We start from the raw sequence: 18,195 nt of genomic DNA on the forward strand, positions 1-18,195 counted from the left end.
CTAGGGCTGACCGTGGTGCCCAGTGTCCTCGCTGACTCAGAGGATGGTGAGCACCGTGCTCTGTGCTCCCTGCTGCGGGGTGAGGCAGAGCAGGGAGATGAGGATGAAAAACAGGGTTCTGGAGCTGCAGGGAACAATACACTTCCGGGAAGAGTCACCTACTCCTGAGTAACTGATCAAAGAGGCGGCCGCGGGAGATCCGAGGCAGGAGGAAGGCTGCAAGAAGGGGAGTGGAGGGAAGGAGGGCTGGGGGGACGCCGTGGGGCACAGGGTGCTCCAGAGGCGCGTGCGGATGGACTGCCTGGCCCAAGCTCAGTCTGCCCAGGGGAGGAGTGACTGGGACACGGCCCTCGGGGCCCATGTCCAGGGTCTTCGCTGCCCCTCTCTGCCGCCTCCTCTACCAGCTCTGCCTAGATCTGGATCCAGCTTGACTAACTGCGGTTTTAGGTGACCTCCTCCCCAACTCCATCATTCTGGTAAATCAGGCTGCTCTTCGTGGACCAGGGGAGGGCTGGAGAATTTTGCTGAACGCAGAAGCTCTTCTGGCAGAGGGCAGTGGGTTGGTGCATCGCATTGGCTAAGGCAGGTCTGAACTCAGACCTCAGCGCACACTGTGGGTCCAGATGCCAGGCCAATTTGGCAACCTCTTAGAACAGCTGCTTTTTTTTTTTCCCCCTTTTGAAAAGTCACAGGACTTGACATGGCCCAACAGCTTTGCCCCGACTCTGGTGGGTGCAACTTCATCTCTCACCTTATGTCTCAATGGAATGAAACATGACGCCACTGTCAATGTCATAGTGTTTATTTAAATCCTGAGATTAAAAATAAGACATTCCCAAATGGTGCAGCAGATGCTATACGGACTATGTTTTGGGATACAAAAGTTCCTCACCCCCACTGGGCAGGTGGAGAGTTGGCATTTGATGTGCTTCTGGTAATTCTTTGGCAGATAAAAAAGTTAGGTTCTCAGACTCACTACCCCGTAAGGCCGCGAGCATTGAGGATTGGTCTATTAAAGTGCAATTCTGATTTGGAAGCCACCCAACTGAGGCTTCACTGTTGCTCTGCAGCCATGGGGGGACAGGAGCATCTCTGGACAGCCCTTGTCCTCAGGTTCTGAGAAGTCTTTTTGTCAGAAATGCCTCCTCAAATTTAAAGATGTACTGTTATTTTGAAAAAGTGCTTAAGAGAGAAAAGGCATTATTAACTGTCTTTGTTTCCTTGGAAGCACCACAACAGAGAAAAATTCACCCAGGGTTCCACTGAGAAGAACCTTTTGGGTAAGTGTTTTGTAAACGTAGATGGCTGGCTCTACATTCTCTGTGCTGGGTGACCCTTGATTCTGAGCGTTGCAGAGGGTAGCTCTGCCCTCATTCTCAACACCTCTGAGCTGAGGTTGGGATTCTCCAAGGTGGAGTCACCAAGATGGGCTTCTAAAACTGAAACTCCTATAAAAACGTATGGTGGACAGCTAACCAGAATGATAAAACACAGACTCTGAGATTTCATCCCCAAATGGGGATTTCTTTTCAGATGAGTCTGGAACGGCTTCACCACTGAAGGTGAGTGACAACTGAAAATAATTTTAAAAAACCATCTCCTTTATCTCTGATTTATCTAGTGTGGCTGTGCATTCATACTTTTCAGACCCGATGTAGTGTTTCAGTTCCAGATTCCTGTTTGAGAATTTCCTTGCCTGCTCTTGGTCCAGCGGATGTGGAGTAGGTGGGCTCCAGCCAGAAGTGCTCTGCAGGGGCTACGCTTTCTCCCAAACATGCTTGCTGGCGATGGATGAGGGTGCCTGACAGAGGCCGTGTTCCCGGGCGAGGGTGATCAGTGGCTTCCAAGGCATTGGTGAGCAAGGCGGCTGGTACTAATCAATACTAAACAGCAAGTTATTCAGAGAGCTTGGCCAGCCCCCAAAGAGGCTGCTGGGGGATTTTTCTTTTTTTTTTAAGATAGTGATCTGGGATCCCAAGAATGTTTCCTACTTGTTGACTTTTAGTGTTAATTCAGTCTACTGGCTGGGGCCACCACTTTCAATAGCTGTTTTTCATTATTGTTTGCAGTAAAAAGAATACCTCAACCCCCAAACTTCAGTAAAGTTGGGGACTTGTTTAAAATAAGAAAGCAGTTTATACAAGCCATACTTAAATATGCCAAGATGAACTCTAGCTGCACATCAAACCCGAGCTCCCACAGCAAACTAACGAAGAACAAGAGTCCATTCAGCACAAAAAAATAACTGCGCTGCAGCGGCAGGGTGGGGCCGCGCTGGGCAGGCGAAGGCTTTTGCGCTCACTGCCATCACTGTCTGCAGCGCTGGCACAAGGGGCCCGCGGGCTCCTGCAGCAGTGCCTCTGGGTTGGCTTCACAAGAGCCACGGGATTTTTTTAAGCTGCAGTTGGTCCCCTGCTGGGTCGTGTCACAGAGGTTCAGAACAAGCCTCAGATGGAATGTTTCAGGCCTTCGGCAGGAAACACATCAGCTACTCGAGAAATGCAGATTCGAGCTGCAGGTGATAGTGGTGAGATGAGGGCCAAGAGGGCCGCCTGCTTGGCCATGTCTCCAGGGTATCCTGGGAAAGCTAAGCACTCAAACCGAGATTCCAGATGCTTCAGGGTCTTTTGTTTCTCTCAAGTGGTGAGCCAGCTACATCTGGTTATCCTCTTCAAGGGGGAGATGGATTTAAAGGCAGGGTAGTTTGCTTTCAAGCAGTGCGGCACCCTGTAAGGACAAGCATTAAGTCTAGGAAGTCTCTGGGCGCCTGGCCATTTCTGTTTTGGTGCTAAGCACCATCAAGACCTTGCTCAATGAGATGCTAGAGACTCTCGGCTTTCTGCCACAGGCGGCTGCTCCCAGGAAAGAGCGCATGAGAGGGCCAGCTCTTTTCTGGAAGGTTCTGTTCACCATGTCTCAAGCCCCACTTAAAGTGCCTGGAAGTGCCTATGTCTCCTGTTTAAATGGAAGTTCTGAGTCCACTGCTAAAGTCATTTCCTCTTACCTCTGCTGGCGCCTGGGGGGTATGGGGTCTGAACTGAACCTGGCCAAGGATTCTTGACCCATTCGTCAGTTCCCAAAACCAGTCAGATCAGGCTCGTGAATGATGAGATGAAGCTTCGATGTGGTGTGACTCGGCTTAGTCACCGGGCCAGCTGAAGGGCTGGCGGGGTATTCGGACCCGCAGTCGCCTTGCCAGATACCCTCTCCCCTGACCACAGCTAAGGTGGGCTGCTTGGTCAGATCTCTGCTCACTGCGGAAGGACCTGGGTCCCAAGTGCCCTGTGAACAGGGCACAGAGAGGCCGTCAAAGGTGAGCTCTCTGTGGTGGGAGAAAAGGGCCACAGAGAACAGGAAGATCATCTGCTTCTTGTCCCGGAAAAGGACAGAGGATTCATTTGCTCCCAGGTGTCAGCTGCAGGCTGAGCAGCAGGAAGTGGGCAAAAGGGGTGCGGGGAACCTAGGCAGGTGGGGAGGAGGGACCGAGAGGTGAGCAAAGAGCCGATTCATGAATTATGCCCGTTTATACTTGAGTTAGCAAAGACTTCTCTTAAGAAGCCCTCGACTTCTAAAAGTGGTTCCTACCCTGACTATGATCATTAGTAAACGTATCTGCAGAAGCTCTTGTCAATATAAACAAAGACAGGCTGAGAAGTGAGCCCCACAGGCTGATGTGTCCAGCCTTTTGGTCATGGTGTGGATGTTACCCAGCATCTGGGCTCTGGCCATCTGGACGTAGATTGCACTGCAGGCCCTCAATAGGTGGGTTCTGTTTCCTGGATTAGCTTCACTTCTGATTCTTAGGGTCGTATTTTGAGCTGTTGAGAGGCCCAGCTGAGGGGAGGGCTTTGCTCTAGGACAGACTTGCCCAGATAGAAGGGCCAGGAGAAAAGTGCAGCTGGCGGCCCCTCTGAGCAGCCCTGCACTCCCCGGGCAGGAGGGGACAGGAGCATGATGGAGGAAGCTGGATGGGATCTCAGGCGGGCCCCTAGGTGCCCTGACGTCCTTTCCCAGGGAGGACTCGAGGGCCCCACAGGGTCTGGCCAGGCCTTCCAGCTCATGGTCACCTGTGATGCCTGGCTGGGCACAGGGGGGCTGTGTCTCTCCACGGGCGGAAGTCGGGACCCTTCTGACCCAGGAAACTCTTCACAGGAGGCCTGGAGCCAACTGCGCCCCCCTGGAGAGGCCAATGATCTCCTGAGTGTTTAAACCTTTGGCATAGCATCCCTCCGGGTGTGAGGACAGTGGAAAACGTCACTTGAGCCCTTACGAGCCATGGGCTAAGAGTGGTGTGCAGCGCTGAGTACACGGCACTCGGAGCAACGCGGCTCTGATGAGCAGCCAAGGGGCCATCTCCTAAAGTTGCATAGTGGATACTGATAGCTTCAGAGCAGCTATTTTTTGTTTTCTGGGTTTTTTAGGTGCTTTACGTGACAAGTGAGGAGGAGTAGTGTTTCCTGTGGGTAATGTGAAACTAGCAAAATCCAGGTACTTGAGGTTACGGGAAATCACTTCCATCGTAGATCACAGGCCGGTCAACAGTTAAGTGATAGAAGACTTTCTTGGAGACGAATCTGAGGAGACAAACGGGGAAGGGGGGGGTTATTCCGAGGGCTGGAAGCAGCTGCAGTGACCTGGCTGGGGTGGGTGCTGGCTGGCACAGGAAACCTTGGTGCAAACACCTCTGCTCCGAGCCTGGGGTCCCTCACAGACTGCGTGGACTCTTCCGGGCCCCCTCACCCCCATTTCCTGACTCTCTAGCAGAGATATCTTCCTGCAAAAGGATCTTAGGACACCTCCATGGACTGTCCTGGGCTTGGGTGCAGAAACGCCCATTCAGTCCCACACTGTGAAGCACCCCTCCTTCCCTTGCTGCTCTGAAGGGGCCCTGGGGTGGGGGTGTCTCAGGGGTCTCGGCGGTCTGGGCTGCCCTGGGGAAGTGGGTGGCGCAGGCGTGGAGGGGACACACACAGTGGAGGCGAGCCTGGATCTCATTCTGACTGGACATCTGGATCTCTTCCGCTGTCGTGCTTTGAAAACCTTGACTAGGCCCTGAGATGACGTCAGTGGCGAGGGCCGCAGTGTGTCTCAGCACCACGGCCGCTCCTACTGCCGACTGCAAAGCTGGTCTGGGGCTGCCTCTGCCCTCAACACGCTGCTCCCAGCCTCTCCGTCAACGTGCGGTGGGGCTCAGGGAGGTAGTAAAAATGCTGGCTGCCACTGCAGAGGAAAGCGGGGTTCCACTAAAGCCCAGAGGGGAGAGAGTGCTGGGCTGGCCTCCACCCCACCTCCTGACCGCTGCCCTGAGGGGCTGAGGCCCATGCCCGGTCTGACCAGCTTTCTGGACATGCAGAGCCCATGCCCAAGAATCCTGCTAACGCAGGGTGTGTTCATGTTCCTGGGGGAAGGGCGCGGGAGGGAAAGGCGGGGAGCCCACTCTTCCAAGCTCTCCCTTGGTGGATGCCCATGGCCACACGCCCTGGGAGTTCAAGGCCCTGAGGTGGTGAGAGGGTGCACTCCAGCTTTCACCGACAGGTGGCACCCCAGCTTCTCACCTACTTGATAGCTATTAAGTTACTGTGCTTAAAGCCCAGCAGGCTGGCAAGGGCACCCATGGGGAGGGATGTGGCCGCTAGCTCAGGGCCCCGCTCATAGAGGATGTGGCTGGATGCTGATCAGACAGGTCTTATGAATGAAGCGAGCCCCTACTAAGGGCTTACGCTGAAGCCAGAATAGGGACAGGTGCCCAGCAGCCTTCACTGCAGCACATCTCCATGAAGCAGGGCCCTGGCTCGAGGCAGATGCTCAACCAGCGTTGGTCCGCTGTCCTGCTTCCTTTCTTGGCTGCCCCTCCAGCCTCATCTCCATTCACCCCCATCCTCCTGACCCCTCAACCTTGCACTCACTCCTGGACCTGCACCTGGAGTTCTGAAGTCGTGCTCCCCAGAGATGGGACCTGCTGCTCACTCCCTGGACAAGGGGGCCCAGGGGCCTGGCCTCACAGCTCCAGTCCTGGTTAGCTCTGGGCCTCATCACTTCACTTCTCTCTCATCCATCTATTCACCCATCCGCCCAACCCTTCCACTGTATTTGCTGAGCTCTTCTCTGGCCTGGGCAGAGGGCATCAGGACGGCAGAAGCAGAAGAGCATCCCGGGTAAGAGCCCAGAGCCTCGAGCCAGGCCACCTGGGTTCAAATCCAGCCCCACCACCAGCTGTGTGATTGGGAGTGCCCCTCTTCTAGGTCCTCAGTCCCTTAGCAGTAACACGAGGAGAAAGACAGTCCCTATTGCACGGGGCTGCTGTGGGGCTGAAGGCAGTAGTATTAATAAGAGCAGAGGGCAGAGAACACGCTTAACCCGTGGTAAGACTCAGCAAGTATCAGGCTGTGTGCTACACGCGCTACAACGGGCACTGGGACACCAGAGGATAGGTCTAAAATGAATGAACCACCGATAATCAGGGACTGATAATTAAACAACTGCTTTTACACGTCCACCTCTGTCCTTGAGGCGGGGTGCCGGGTGGGTTCATCCGGACGCTGACTGAGGAGGCGGCCTACCTGGAAAAGGTGTTGTCGAAGATGAGTAGGTAGATGCCTGGTGTGCGGACCTTGAGCTGGCCCTGGATGTTCTCCTTGTGGGAATTGCAGCGGGTGGTGGGAATGAGCACCTGGGAGGACAGGCAGATGGGAAAAGTGTCACAGAAGCGGAGAGGGCACCACAGAGCCTCTGGGCAGACTCTTCATTTGGGGAAGGAAACTGAGGCCCAGGGAGGCTGAATGCCTCGTGAGGTCACAGCTGAGCCTCATCAGCCCCCATGTCTGGGGGGTGTCCTCCCACATGCCCTGGGTTTGTCAATAACTTACAATGGGGCGGGGACCAGTGTAGACATGAGTTTCGCCAAAATCACGATAGGTCAGCATCCTGAAAGAATGGTCCCCCCAGCCCCCTCTGACCATGGCCAGCGCCAGAACGCTCTACTCTCCAGAGAAGCAGCTTCTTCCTGGCTTCGGGAAGCAGAGGCTTACTCCAGGTGGAATCCTGCCTGGCCCTTTCCTGTTGGTGCTGGTGCTGCTGCCCTCGGGGTGTCAGAGACGGGCCCAGCCCTCCATCCACGTCTCTTGGGCACTCTGTGAAGCTTCTGGGCCTACAAGCCTCCAGGCTGACCGCCCCTGGCTCATGCGTGGCTTCTCACTGGGCCCCAGTCAGTCCGTATGTCCCAGAGCCCTTTCATCTTTCCAGGTCTCCAGCTTCCTATCTCCTCTGAGAATGAGAAATTAATCCCTGGAGACACTTATCTTCTGAGAACATTGTTCCCAGGGCCTCATTGTCCGAGGCCAAGTCTGAGCACATGGTGTGAGCTGGCCAGGGCCGGGGCTGGGGTACTGGGATGGCCAACCTCTTCCCCACGGGCAGTCTTCAACCTGCTGGCCAGGTGAGATACTTTAAAACTGAAGATATAATAGGAAGTAACACAGGGCCAGCCAAAATTAAAAACATTTTTGGGAGGGCTTCCTTGCTGGTCCCAGCGGTTAAGTATTCATCTGCCGATGCAGGGGACATGGCTGTGTTCCCTGGTCTGGGAAGATCCATGCTGAGGGGCAACTAGGCCCTCAAGCCACAACTACTGAGCCCGCGGGCTGCAGCTACTGAAGCCTGCACACCTAGAGCCCGTGCCCGCAACAAGAGGAGCCCCCACTTGCCGCAACTCGAGAAAACCTGCAGGCGAACGTTTCCAACCTGTACCAAACGACTGACTCCAAAACAGAGACTCGATTACGTTTTCATCTCAAGGCTGAACATAGCTGCCTATTTCTTAAAATGCTACATGGTGGTCACAAAGTTCCCAAAGTGGGCTAAGTTCCCACAAAAAGCTCTGCCCTTCAGGATCTTGTGGTTTAATGGTGATAACAGATAAGAAAACATTCAATTGTGCTGGGTGAGATTGTCACAATAGGTGTACTGGGGAGGGGTGCCTATCCCAGCCTCTCGGTGGGTGGGAGGAGAGGCAGAATCAGGGAAGACTTCCTGGAAGAGGCAACAGTGAGCTAGGACAATTTAGTTAGTACAGTCCATGGGGCCTCAAAGAGTCAGACACAACTGAGTGCACACACTTCTAACTTATTTGTATCTTTACATCTAAATTTTATTGCTTGTAGGCATGACGGGGTTGAGGCTTGCTTTTATCCAGCTTGACAATTCCTGCCTTTCAATTGGGATGTTTACCCAACTTACATTTATGCGACTGTCAATAAGGTTAGGCTTGAGTCTCTCATCTTACTGTTTTTTATTTGTTCCACCTGCTGACTGCTCTCTTTTCCTCTCAAAGCAGTAAGCTAGGGCAATTTCAGGGCTCCACTTGTTCTATCAAGGATCACTGTCCATCATCTCCTACTGTATAGTGACTTAAAAACGGTTGCTTCTCATATTTTGTCTGTTTTGGTTCTTTCTTGGGAGGGTAAATCTTAGCCATTCTCCCGTGCTTTTGAACATGTTGTCCCCCTGCCTGGTGTGGCCAGCGAATAAAAATAAATAAGTAAGAGACTCAGGTTGGATCCCTGGGTCAGGAAAACATCCTGGAGAAGGGAACAGCAACCCACTCTAGTATTTTTGCCTGGAGAATCCCATGGACAGAGGAGCCTAATGGGCTAGAGTTCATGGGGGTTTCAAAGAGTCATATATGACTGAGCAACTAAGTTAAAAGGATATAACAGGAATATAAAAAGATACACCGCGCTGCTGCTGCTCAGTCACTTCAGTCGTATCCAACTCTGTGCGACCCTGTGGACTACAGCCCACCAGGCTCCTCTGTCCATGGGATTCTCTAGGCAAGAGTACTCGAGTGGGTTGCCATGCCCTTCTCCAGGGGATCTTCCTGTCCCAGGGATTGAACCCAAGTCTCCTGTACTTCAGACAGATTCTTTACCACTGAGCCAACAGGGAAGCCCCATACCATGCTAACACTGGTCGAAAGAAGCTATATTAACATCAAAGTAGATTTTATATCAAAGAACATGGCCAGGGATAGTACCATAAATGATAAAGACAGCAATTCATCAAGGGAACATAACAATCCTAAGCACTAGCTATTAACCTGATCTAACTGATATTTATAGGACACTCCACCCAACAACAGCAGAACACACATTCTTTTCCAGTATCAGTTCAGTCATTCACTTGTGTCCGACTCTTTGTGACCCCATGGACTGTAGCACGCCAGGCTTCCCTCTCCATCACCAACTCTCAGAGCTTGCTCAAACTCATGTCCATCGAGTCAGTGATGCTATCCAATCATCTCATCCTCTGTCGTCCCCTTCTCCTCCCGCCTTCAATCTTTCCCAGCATCAGAGTCTTTTCAAATGAGTCAGTTCTTCACATCAGGTGGCCAAAGTATTGGAGTTTCAGCTTCAGCACCAGTCCTTCCAATGAATTTTCAGCACTGATTTATTTTAGGACTGACTGGTTTGAACTTTTTGCTTATCCAAGGGACTCTCAAGAGTTTTCTCCAACACCATAGTTCAAAAGCATGAATTCGCAACACTCAGCCTTCTTTATGGTCCAACTCTAACATCCATACATGATTACTGGAAAAACCATAGCTTTGACTAGACAGACCTTTGTTGGTAAAGTAATGTCTCTGCTTTTTAATATGCTGTTTAGGTTTGTCATAGTTTTTCTTCCAAGGAGCAAGCGGCTGTTAATTTCATGGCTGCAGTCACTGTCGATAGTGATTCTGGAGCCCAAGAAAATAGTCTGTTACTATACCAAGTGAAAATTTCATGCAAAGATGGGCACAATAAAGGACAGGAACAGTATGGACCTAAGTAGAAGATATTAAGAAGAGGTGGCAAGAATACACAGAAGAACTAGACACAGAAGATCTTCACGACCCAGATAACCACGATGGTGTGATCACTCACCTAGAGCCAGACATCCTGGACTGTGAAGTCAAGTGGGCCTTACACCAAGTGGGCCTTACAAAGCATCACTACAAACAAAGCCAGTTGGAGATGATGGAATTTCAGTTGAGCTATTTCAAATCCTAAAAGATGATGCTGTGAAAGTGCCACACTCAATATGACAGGAAATTTGGAAAACTCAGCAGTGGTCACAGGATTGGAAAAGATCCATTTTCATTCCAATCCCAAAGAAAGGCAATGCCAAAGAATGCTCACACTACCACATAATTGCACTCATCTCACACACTAGCAAAGTAATGCTCAAAATTCTCCAAGCGAGGCTTCAACAGTACGAGAGCTGAGAACTTCCAGATGTTCAAGCTGGATTTAGAAAAGACAGAGGAACCAGAGATCAAATTGCCAACATCCTTTGGATCATCAAAAAAGGAAGAGAATTCCAGAAAAACATCTACTTCTGCTTTATTGACAAAGCCTTTTACTGTGTGAATCACAACAAACTGTGCTTCACAGTTTTCACTCTCTTCAAGAGATGGGAATGCCAGACCACCTTACCTGCCTCCTGAGAAATCTGTATGCAGGTCAAGAGGCAACAGTTAGAACCGAACATGGAACAATGGACTGGTTCCAAACTGGGAAAAGAGTACTTAAAGGCTATATATTGTCACCCTGCTTATTTGACTTATATGCAGAGTACATCTTGCAAAATGCCGGGCTGGATGAAGCACAAGCTGGAATCAAGATTGCTGGGAGAAGTATCAGTAACCTCAGATATGCAGATGACACCACCCTAATGGCAGAATGCGAAGAGGAACTAAAGAGTCTCTTGATCAAAGTGAAAGAGGAGAGTGAAAAAGCTGGCTTAAAACTCCACATTAAAAAACTAAGAGCATGGCATCCGGTCCCATCACTTTACGGCAAATAGATAAGGAAACAGTGGAGACAGTGACAGACTTTTCCAGCATACTTGGAATAATCACTAGGTGGGCCACACTCTAGGCCATTAAGAAAAATTACATTTAAAAGGATCCAAACTATAAAAGGTGTGTTTTCTGACAATGGAGTTAAGTTAGAAAAAAACTGCAGTTGTCTAGAAAATCCCCAAATATCCGACACTAAATAACATATGAGTCAGACAAAAGTCAAAGGGAGACCCCAAAGGCCCAGAGAGACGGAGCACACAGCAGGCTCCTGACACCATGGAACCCCGGCTCTGACTGCAAGCTGCTGGTGGCGAGGAGCAGGACGGGCCCAAGACAGGCCTGGAGGGGACCGAGATGCGCGAGCCCTCCTACGTGTGGGCTCTGCGGCAGCCTCCTCTACCAAGAAGCACATGGTATCTCATCAAGCTCCATTACTGGTTTATAATAGTCTAGTTCTACAGGGAACTGAGAATCCTGGGAGGTTGAGAGGTTGGGTCTGCTCCTGTGATCCATAACCTAAAAGTTTTGAGCCTGGCCTGAGATATTTCAGCAAGCACACATAGGAGGTGTGCCAGGGAGAAAGGCTTGCGGTTTACACAGGGACGCCTGTGTGCCCCGCACCTCAGCCTTCCCACACGCTACTCTGATTCCAAAGCAAAAGCCAAGAGCTTGTCAAGGCAGGATCCTCTGAAGAGGACATGTAAGATAATACTCTTATTTCTTTTAAACAGTCTATAGACTTTTTGGTCATTCCAGCTGCTGTTTTTTCTACCATGGTCAAAATCTATAAGATTTTCTCGCTATTACTTTAAATTAATCAACCAAATCATCTAGGGGAGCCAAAGGCTCTGGTGTAAAACTGGAAAATTCTTTAAGAGATGGGAATATCAGACCTTACCTGCCTCCTGAGAAACCTATATGCAGGTCCAGAAGCAACAGAACTGGACATGGAACAACAGACTGGTTCCAAATTGGGAAAGGAGTACGTCAAGGCTGTATACTGTCACCCTGCTTATTTAACTTACATGCAGAGTGTATCATGTGAAATTCTGGGTTGGATAAAGCACAAGCTGGAATCAAGATTGCTGGGAAAAGTATCAGTAACCTCAGATATGCAGATGATACAAACCTTATGGCAGAAAGCAAAGAGGAACTAAAGAGCCTCTTGATGAAAGCGAAAGAGAAGAATGAAAAAGCTGGCTTACAACTCAATATTCAAAAAGATAAGATCATGACATCTGGTCCCATCACTTCACGGCAAAAAGATGGGGACACAATGAAAACAGTGAGAGACTTTACTTTCTTGGGCTCCAAAATCACTGCAGGTGGTGACTGCAGCCATGAAGTTAATTAAAAGACTCTTGCTCCTTGGAAGCAAAGCTATAACAAGCCTAGGAACAAACAAACAAAGTAATAAAATAAAAACACAAAAAGCAGAGACGTCACTGCTCTGACAAAGGTCTGCATAGTCAAAGCTATGATTTTTTCAGTAGTCATGTATGGATTAAGAGTTGGACCATAAGGAAGGCTGAGCGCCAAAGAATTGATGCTTTTGATCTGTGGTGCTGGAGAAGACTCTTCAGAGTCCCTTGGACAACAAGGAGATCTAACCAGTCAATCCTAAAGGAAATCAACCCTGAGTATTCATTGGAACGACTGAGGCTGAAGCTGAAGCTCCAACACTTTGGCCACATGATGTGAAGAGCCCACTCACTGGAGAAGACCCTGATGCTGGGAAAGACTGAGGGCAGGAGGAGAAGGGGTCAAAAGAGGATGAGATGGTTGGATGGCATCATTGACTTGAGTCTGAGCAAACACCAGGAGATAGTGAAGAACAGAGAAGCGTGGCATGCTGTATGTAGTCCATGGGGTTGCAAAGAGTTAAACACGAGTGAGCAGCTGAACAACAATTGGTACCAGAGCCCATACAGCTGAGGTGACAGGAGATGACTGGGGCCCCGTGTAAACCTGAGCAAGACAGGTCTCTGCTGTGTGAGCTCTGGGGCCATCCCGCATCAGCCTCCCGTGCTTGGACAGCTGTGACCTGATTTACACCACCTGTCTGCAAAACAGTCCAGTTGGTTGTACTGCTCTCTTGCGAAACTCCAGTGGCCTGGGGCCCTGGTACAGAGCCATGACGCTATGCTAAATGGAAAAAGCCAGTCACAAAAGGCCACATAATGCATGATTCCATTCACATGAAATGTCCGGAACAGGAAATCTGCAAGGACAGAAGGTAGGCTGGTGGTCACTGGGAAGAGGTTGCGGAGTGACTGCAAATGGATACAGGGTTTCTTTTTGCTTTATGCAGTGATGAAAATGATCTAAAATCAGACAGTGGTGATGGTTATGCAATTCTGTGAATAATACTAAGACAACTGAATTGCTAAGATAACTAAGATAACTGAACATCTTAAATGGGTGAGTTACATGTTTGTATGTAAATTGTATCTCTTCAAAGTTATTTAAAAATAACAAGTCAAGCTCCCTGTCCCAGCTCCTCCCCTGACTCTCAACAGCCCCAGGCAGGCCTCTGGCTTCTCTAGGCAAAGAGACAGGCAGGGCCCGGATCTCGGTCCCTGACTCGCCCCAGGCTTCAGACCAGTGGTCGGCACACGGGTGGCCTCAGGTCCGTGACTTACTGCTTCTTTTGTCAAGCGCTTCCCAAAATCACCATCTCTCATCTCAGTGTCCAGGCCCGGCCTTGATGGAGGGGGGCCCTCTGGAGAGAGGGTGGTCCCAGGTGGGGCGTATCTGATGTGCCCTAGAGACGGGACTGGCCTGCCACGCTGTTCCCTCTGCCTGGATGCTTCTCCTGTAACCCGTGCCCCCTCCCACTCCTCCCAATAGCTTCTCTTGGTTTGGCCCAGGAGTCTCCTGGTCTGCTAATGCCCCCCAGGCTGGGTGAGGCGCCCCACCCCCCGCCCGGTGCCACCCCATCATGACAGTCACCGCCTGGAATCACAGTTGTTTCTTTAACAGGGCCTCTCTCTGATGATCCTCTGAACTCCTCAAGCGCAGATCCCAGCATGGCCCTTCTCTCCTGATCCTCAGTGGGCCCTACAGAGCCCACTATGCCACGGAAGTTCAGTGAGTGGTTGTGAACTGAGTGCAAGGACCCAGCCCAGTTCCTGATGTCTGAGCCTCCGTCACCTTGAAACCTAAGTGCGGTGAGGTGCACTATGTCCTCTGGTTCCCACAAGGTCCAGGCAGGTCAGGGCATCACCCGGGGAGTCCCCAGGCGAAACGCTAAAGAAGTGAGTCTGGACACAGACTCTCCAGGCTGATGTCTGTCCAGGACCTCAGGCAGATGCAACAGCAACCCCACAGCAGGCTGGGGATGGCAGAGGAGCCCCGTGAGCACCCTCTCACTCACCGTGAGCTTCTTCTGCCCCCTGGCGACCACTGTGGGAAAGACTGGCTGCCAAACCCTCCAGGCAACAAGGGAGCCCGAGGTGAGGACTCTGAGCTCCTGAATCCTGGGAGGAACCAGCCAGGTCTTTCGGGGCCATGGGATTAGGCAGGTGAGTGACTAAGCAAGGGGACAGGTGTGGACACAGGATTTGTCCGCTCCCTCTCTCACCACGGACACCCACCTGTGTCTAACCTGGGCAGACGCAGTGCTTAGGTGCTCAGTGGGCCTTGGGAACATGAGGTGAACGGCAAAGGTGCTGGGGTGAGTTCTGGGCAGTGCAGCTGTTTGTTAGAGCAGAGATGACAAGCCCACTGCTTAAGCTGCTCAGCCAGCTAACTGTCCAGGCAGGGTGCTCTGGCATGGCTGAGCCTGTAACCACTCTCCAACCACAGGCCCAGGACCTCCCAGGTGGATGTTCAGAATTGCTCAGGAAGGAAGGGTCCCTACATGTGCGGCGAGGTCATGAGCCCGCGAAAGGAAAAGAGGGGCAGGGCGGTTTTTAAATAAGAACGAGCATGAAACTCCGTTCAACAAGGCCAATTCAGGGGGCCAGATTTCAGTTTTAGGCACGAATCTGAAGAGGAGAGATATGACGAAGCAATCTGTAATGAGCAGGTACCACAAGGACAGGGACGGCAGGAGAGCAAACCCAGAGGGACAGACGCCCCCCCACCCCCCCACCACCCCCGCCCGCCCGCCACGTCAAATAGCAGACGTGGATGCTGGAGCCGGAGCGGCAATCTGCACCCAGCGCTCCAGAGCCTGGCCCTCCTGGGGCCCTGGGCCCTCCCCAGACCGCGACTCGAGCCCCTTAGGACACCCCAAGGACCACAAGCATGCGGGACTAGTGGATATCATCACAGAAACTTCACAGAAGGCTTCTTTCACACCACTTCGAATTGCTCCTCTCTAGCTTCATTCTAACCGACTCCAGTGTTCTTGCCTGGAGAATCCCAGGGACGGGGGAGCCTGGTGGGCTGCCGTCTATGGGGTCGCACAGAGTTGGACACGACTGAAGTGACTTAGCAGCAGCAGCAGCAGCAGCTTCATTCTTAGAAAATGGAGACATTGTACTAAAAGCCTGGGACGCAGCCTGAGCTGCAATCCAGCCTGTGTGTCTGTCCTCATTCCTTCCACTCCCAGTGATTCCAGTGGAACTCGAATGTCCACGCAGACCCGCTCTCCCTCCATCACCCCTCACACCCTGCCTGCAGAGACTCAGGCGAGGAATTCAGACTCCGTGCCCCGCCCCACCCCACCCCTCCAGGCCTATCCACTGTCCTGGGCTCTGCACTCCACCCCATCCGTTCTCCTCTGACTTCTTCCCCTTGACTGAGACCAGTGACTCTCAACCTTGGTGCCCACTGGGATCACCCAGAGATGCCTGGGTCCCCCTGAGTGATTTTGATTTTGGGGTCTGGATTATGGACTCAGAAGTGCATTTAAAAATGTTTCCTGGGTGTTTCTAAAGTGCAACCAAAATTGAGGACGACGGTCCCAGCCAGTCAATGTCACGTGCTTATTTATGAACTGGGGTCTGCTACCAAGGTTCCCAACCCAACCACCCAACTGACACAAAGGCCAGGAGTCTCCTTTGACCTATCTGAAGTGAGACGCTGAATGCCCTAAGCTCAAAGCTGGAAGCAGAGATCTTGGCCACCACCTCCCGTCACTACTCACTCGTGCTCTCCACGACTCTGTTAAAATACGATCCTTACCCTGAGTCACGCATCTGTATTCCTTTCAGTTTCATCTACCGACCTACCCCAAGGTCTGTCTGCAGCTGACCCAGGAATGGCCTTCAGACGTTGGGAGACAGTTCTCAGGCCCTTCCGTCCCCACTGGACAAGCCCAGCTGCGTCGCCTGCTCTGCCTGACGCAGGCCGGTGAGCTTTTCCGCCCTGGTTTCCCTCCGTCCTTCTCACAACAGTCCAGGGAAGGGCTGTCTGGGCATCCTGCTGGCAGGGAGCCGGCCTCACCTTACACTGATCCAGCGGCGTGTCCTCGGCCTCCTGGAAGACCACGCTGAAGGAGATACTCTTGGGGTCGGAGGAGAAGACCCAGCTGATGGTGAGGCCTGCCTCGGCCACGGTGATGGGGATGAGGCTGTAGGTACTGGACCTCACAAACAGCTCCCTGCTGCCCTCCCCGAAGTTGGTGATCTCTTCCACCGTGAGGGGTAATTTTATCCTGAAACACGAATGCAGAGAGGGGCTTAAACACAGCAGGGAAAGCGCTTGAGTCCACTGGCCATGTTGCCTGTAACTCAGAGGTGACCGGAGACAGCTAGAGGCTGCTGCAGGGCGGCCAAGCCTTTGGTCACCATGATTGACAGGCTTAATCGTGGGAGAAACCCTGATGTGCAGCCCACGCCATCAGCTGTTTCCTGCGCACTTAACTATTAACAGATGCCTGGCATAGCTCGAGGCACTGGGGACACAGCAGTGAAAATTACAGACGACAATCCTTGTCTTCAAGGAGCTGGTGTGGTCCCTGCGAGCCGGCGGAACCGAGACGCCTGGGCCGCTCTGGGCCCCTCGAGGGCAGGAAGTGTGTGCCGAGGCCTCAGCTTGCACAGCTCTCCTGCGGCTGCCCTCTGCCCGGCGGTCCACTCTCTCTTTCTCCTTTCTCCGCTCCCTGGCTTTTACCTGTTCAGTACCCGCAGAATGCATACCCGTGGTCTGAAACTTCCTGTCCTTTCTGTCGGTGATCTCTCTTTTCAGCAGAAATCCGGGACCTGCCTTGAGATTTCAGGGGCACCCTGACGCGCATTTCTTAAACACAAATGCCCCAGGCTTGCTAATGCAGGGTGGGATGAGGGCCCTGAGGAGAGAGGCTTCTGGGGGCCGTGTCCCTATGCTCTCCTCTCATTAGCTGGATTAACAGCCAGTTCCAAAAGCTTAAAGGCTTGGGGACAGTGAGTTCCTTGGCTGGACAGAGGGCACGGTGCTGGTTCCTGCCACAGGGCTCAGGCTCAGGCTGCAGCCAGGGACGACCATGCCTGCCTCTGGCTGGTGTGAGAATTACATCAGAGGATAAACTTGCCTGGAAGGGCAAAGTCTCCCTCATTAAGGGCCGTGCCCCCTGCGGCACTGCAAATCCAGAGGCAGCAGGTGAGTCAAGGCCACGAAGGTGGGGCCTCCAGAGAGGAGCTGCAGGTCGGGAGCCCGTGGCCTTGCTCTCCTTTCCTCTCCTCTCCTCAACCGTGAAAGGGCCGACTCGGCTCGCCAGCTTCAGGTTTGTTCTCATCTACACACGAGGAAGCTAAGATTCAAAAAGACTCAGAAAGACTCTGCCTAGGTCCATACAGGTCTCAGCCAAAGCCACTGCCTTTCCACTATACCAGCCTGCCCTTTGTGAAGAAAAATACTACTGCCCCTTTAACACAGCGGTGGTGGAAACCAAAATTCAGGGAGAGTGCGTAACTTGCCTAAGACTGCACAGGGGTGCAAGGGGTGGTGCTAAAGGTTCCAAAGGTGTAGAGGTGGCTGGGAATACTGGCCAAGCTTTGCGGATGAGAAGACTAACTGATGATTAAAAATCCAAAATACTGTAAAGAACAGCTCTGATACAGCTCATTCACGTGTGAAAAATTCAATTCAATGGACCATTTTTCCATGTGTTAAATTAGCTTTTTGGCTGATTATAGTTAAAAACATAAACTTCTGAAAGAGATGGGAAGATCAGACCACCTGTCCTGCCTCTTGAGAAATCTGTATGCATGTCAGGAAGCAACAGTTAAAACTGGACATGGAACAACAGACTGGCTCCAAATAGGAAAAGGAGTACATCAAGGCTGTATTACACTCATCTCACACGTTAGTAAAGTAATGCTCAAAATTCTCCAAGCCAGGCTTCAGGAATACGTGAACCGTGAACTTCCAGATGTTCAAGCTGGTTTTCGAAAAGGCAGAAGAACCAGAGATCACATTGCCAACAT

At 51.8% G+C, this 18,195-nt stretch overlaps 1 protein-coding gene across 7 annotated transcripts in view; it reads right to left on the reverse strand.

Moving 5' to 3' along the window:
- Positions 1-786: 786 nt before the first annotated feature.
- The window catches only part of FYCO1 (FYVE and coiled-coil domain autophagy adaptor 1), a 79,301-nt gene continuing 61,892 nt past the window's right edge, over positions 787-18,195 (reverse strand). For all 7 annotated transcript variants that reach the window (XM_052651409.1, XM_052651414.1, XM_052651587.1 and 4 more), the window contains 3 exons: positions 16,235-16,445; positions 6,561-6,670; positions 787-4,574 (listed from right to left, as the gene is read on the reverse strand). In XM_052651409.1, coding sequence (XP_052507369.1) covers positions 4,499-4,574; positions 6,561-6,670; positions 16,235-16,445 — 397 coding nt within the window. In that variant the 3' untranslated portion in view covers positions 787-4,498. The remainder of the gene's footprint in view (positions 4,575-6,560; positions 6,671-16,234; positions 16,446-18,195) is intronic.

This window comes from Budorcas taxicolor, chromosome 1 (genome assembly GCF_023091745.1).
Source record: "Budorcas taxicolor isolate Tak-1 chromosome 1, Takin1.1, whole genome shotgun sequence".
In the NCBI taxonomy this organism is placed as follows: Eukaryota; Metazoa; Chordata; class Mammalia; order Artiodactyla; family Bovidae; genus Budorcas; species Budorcas taxicolor.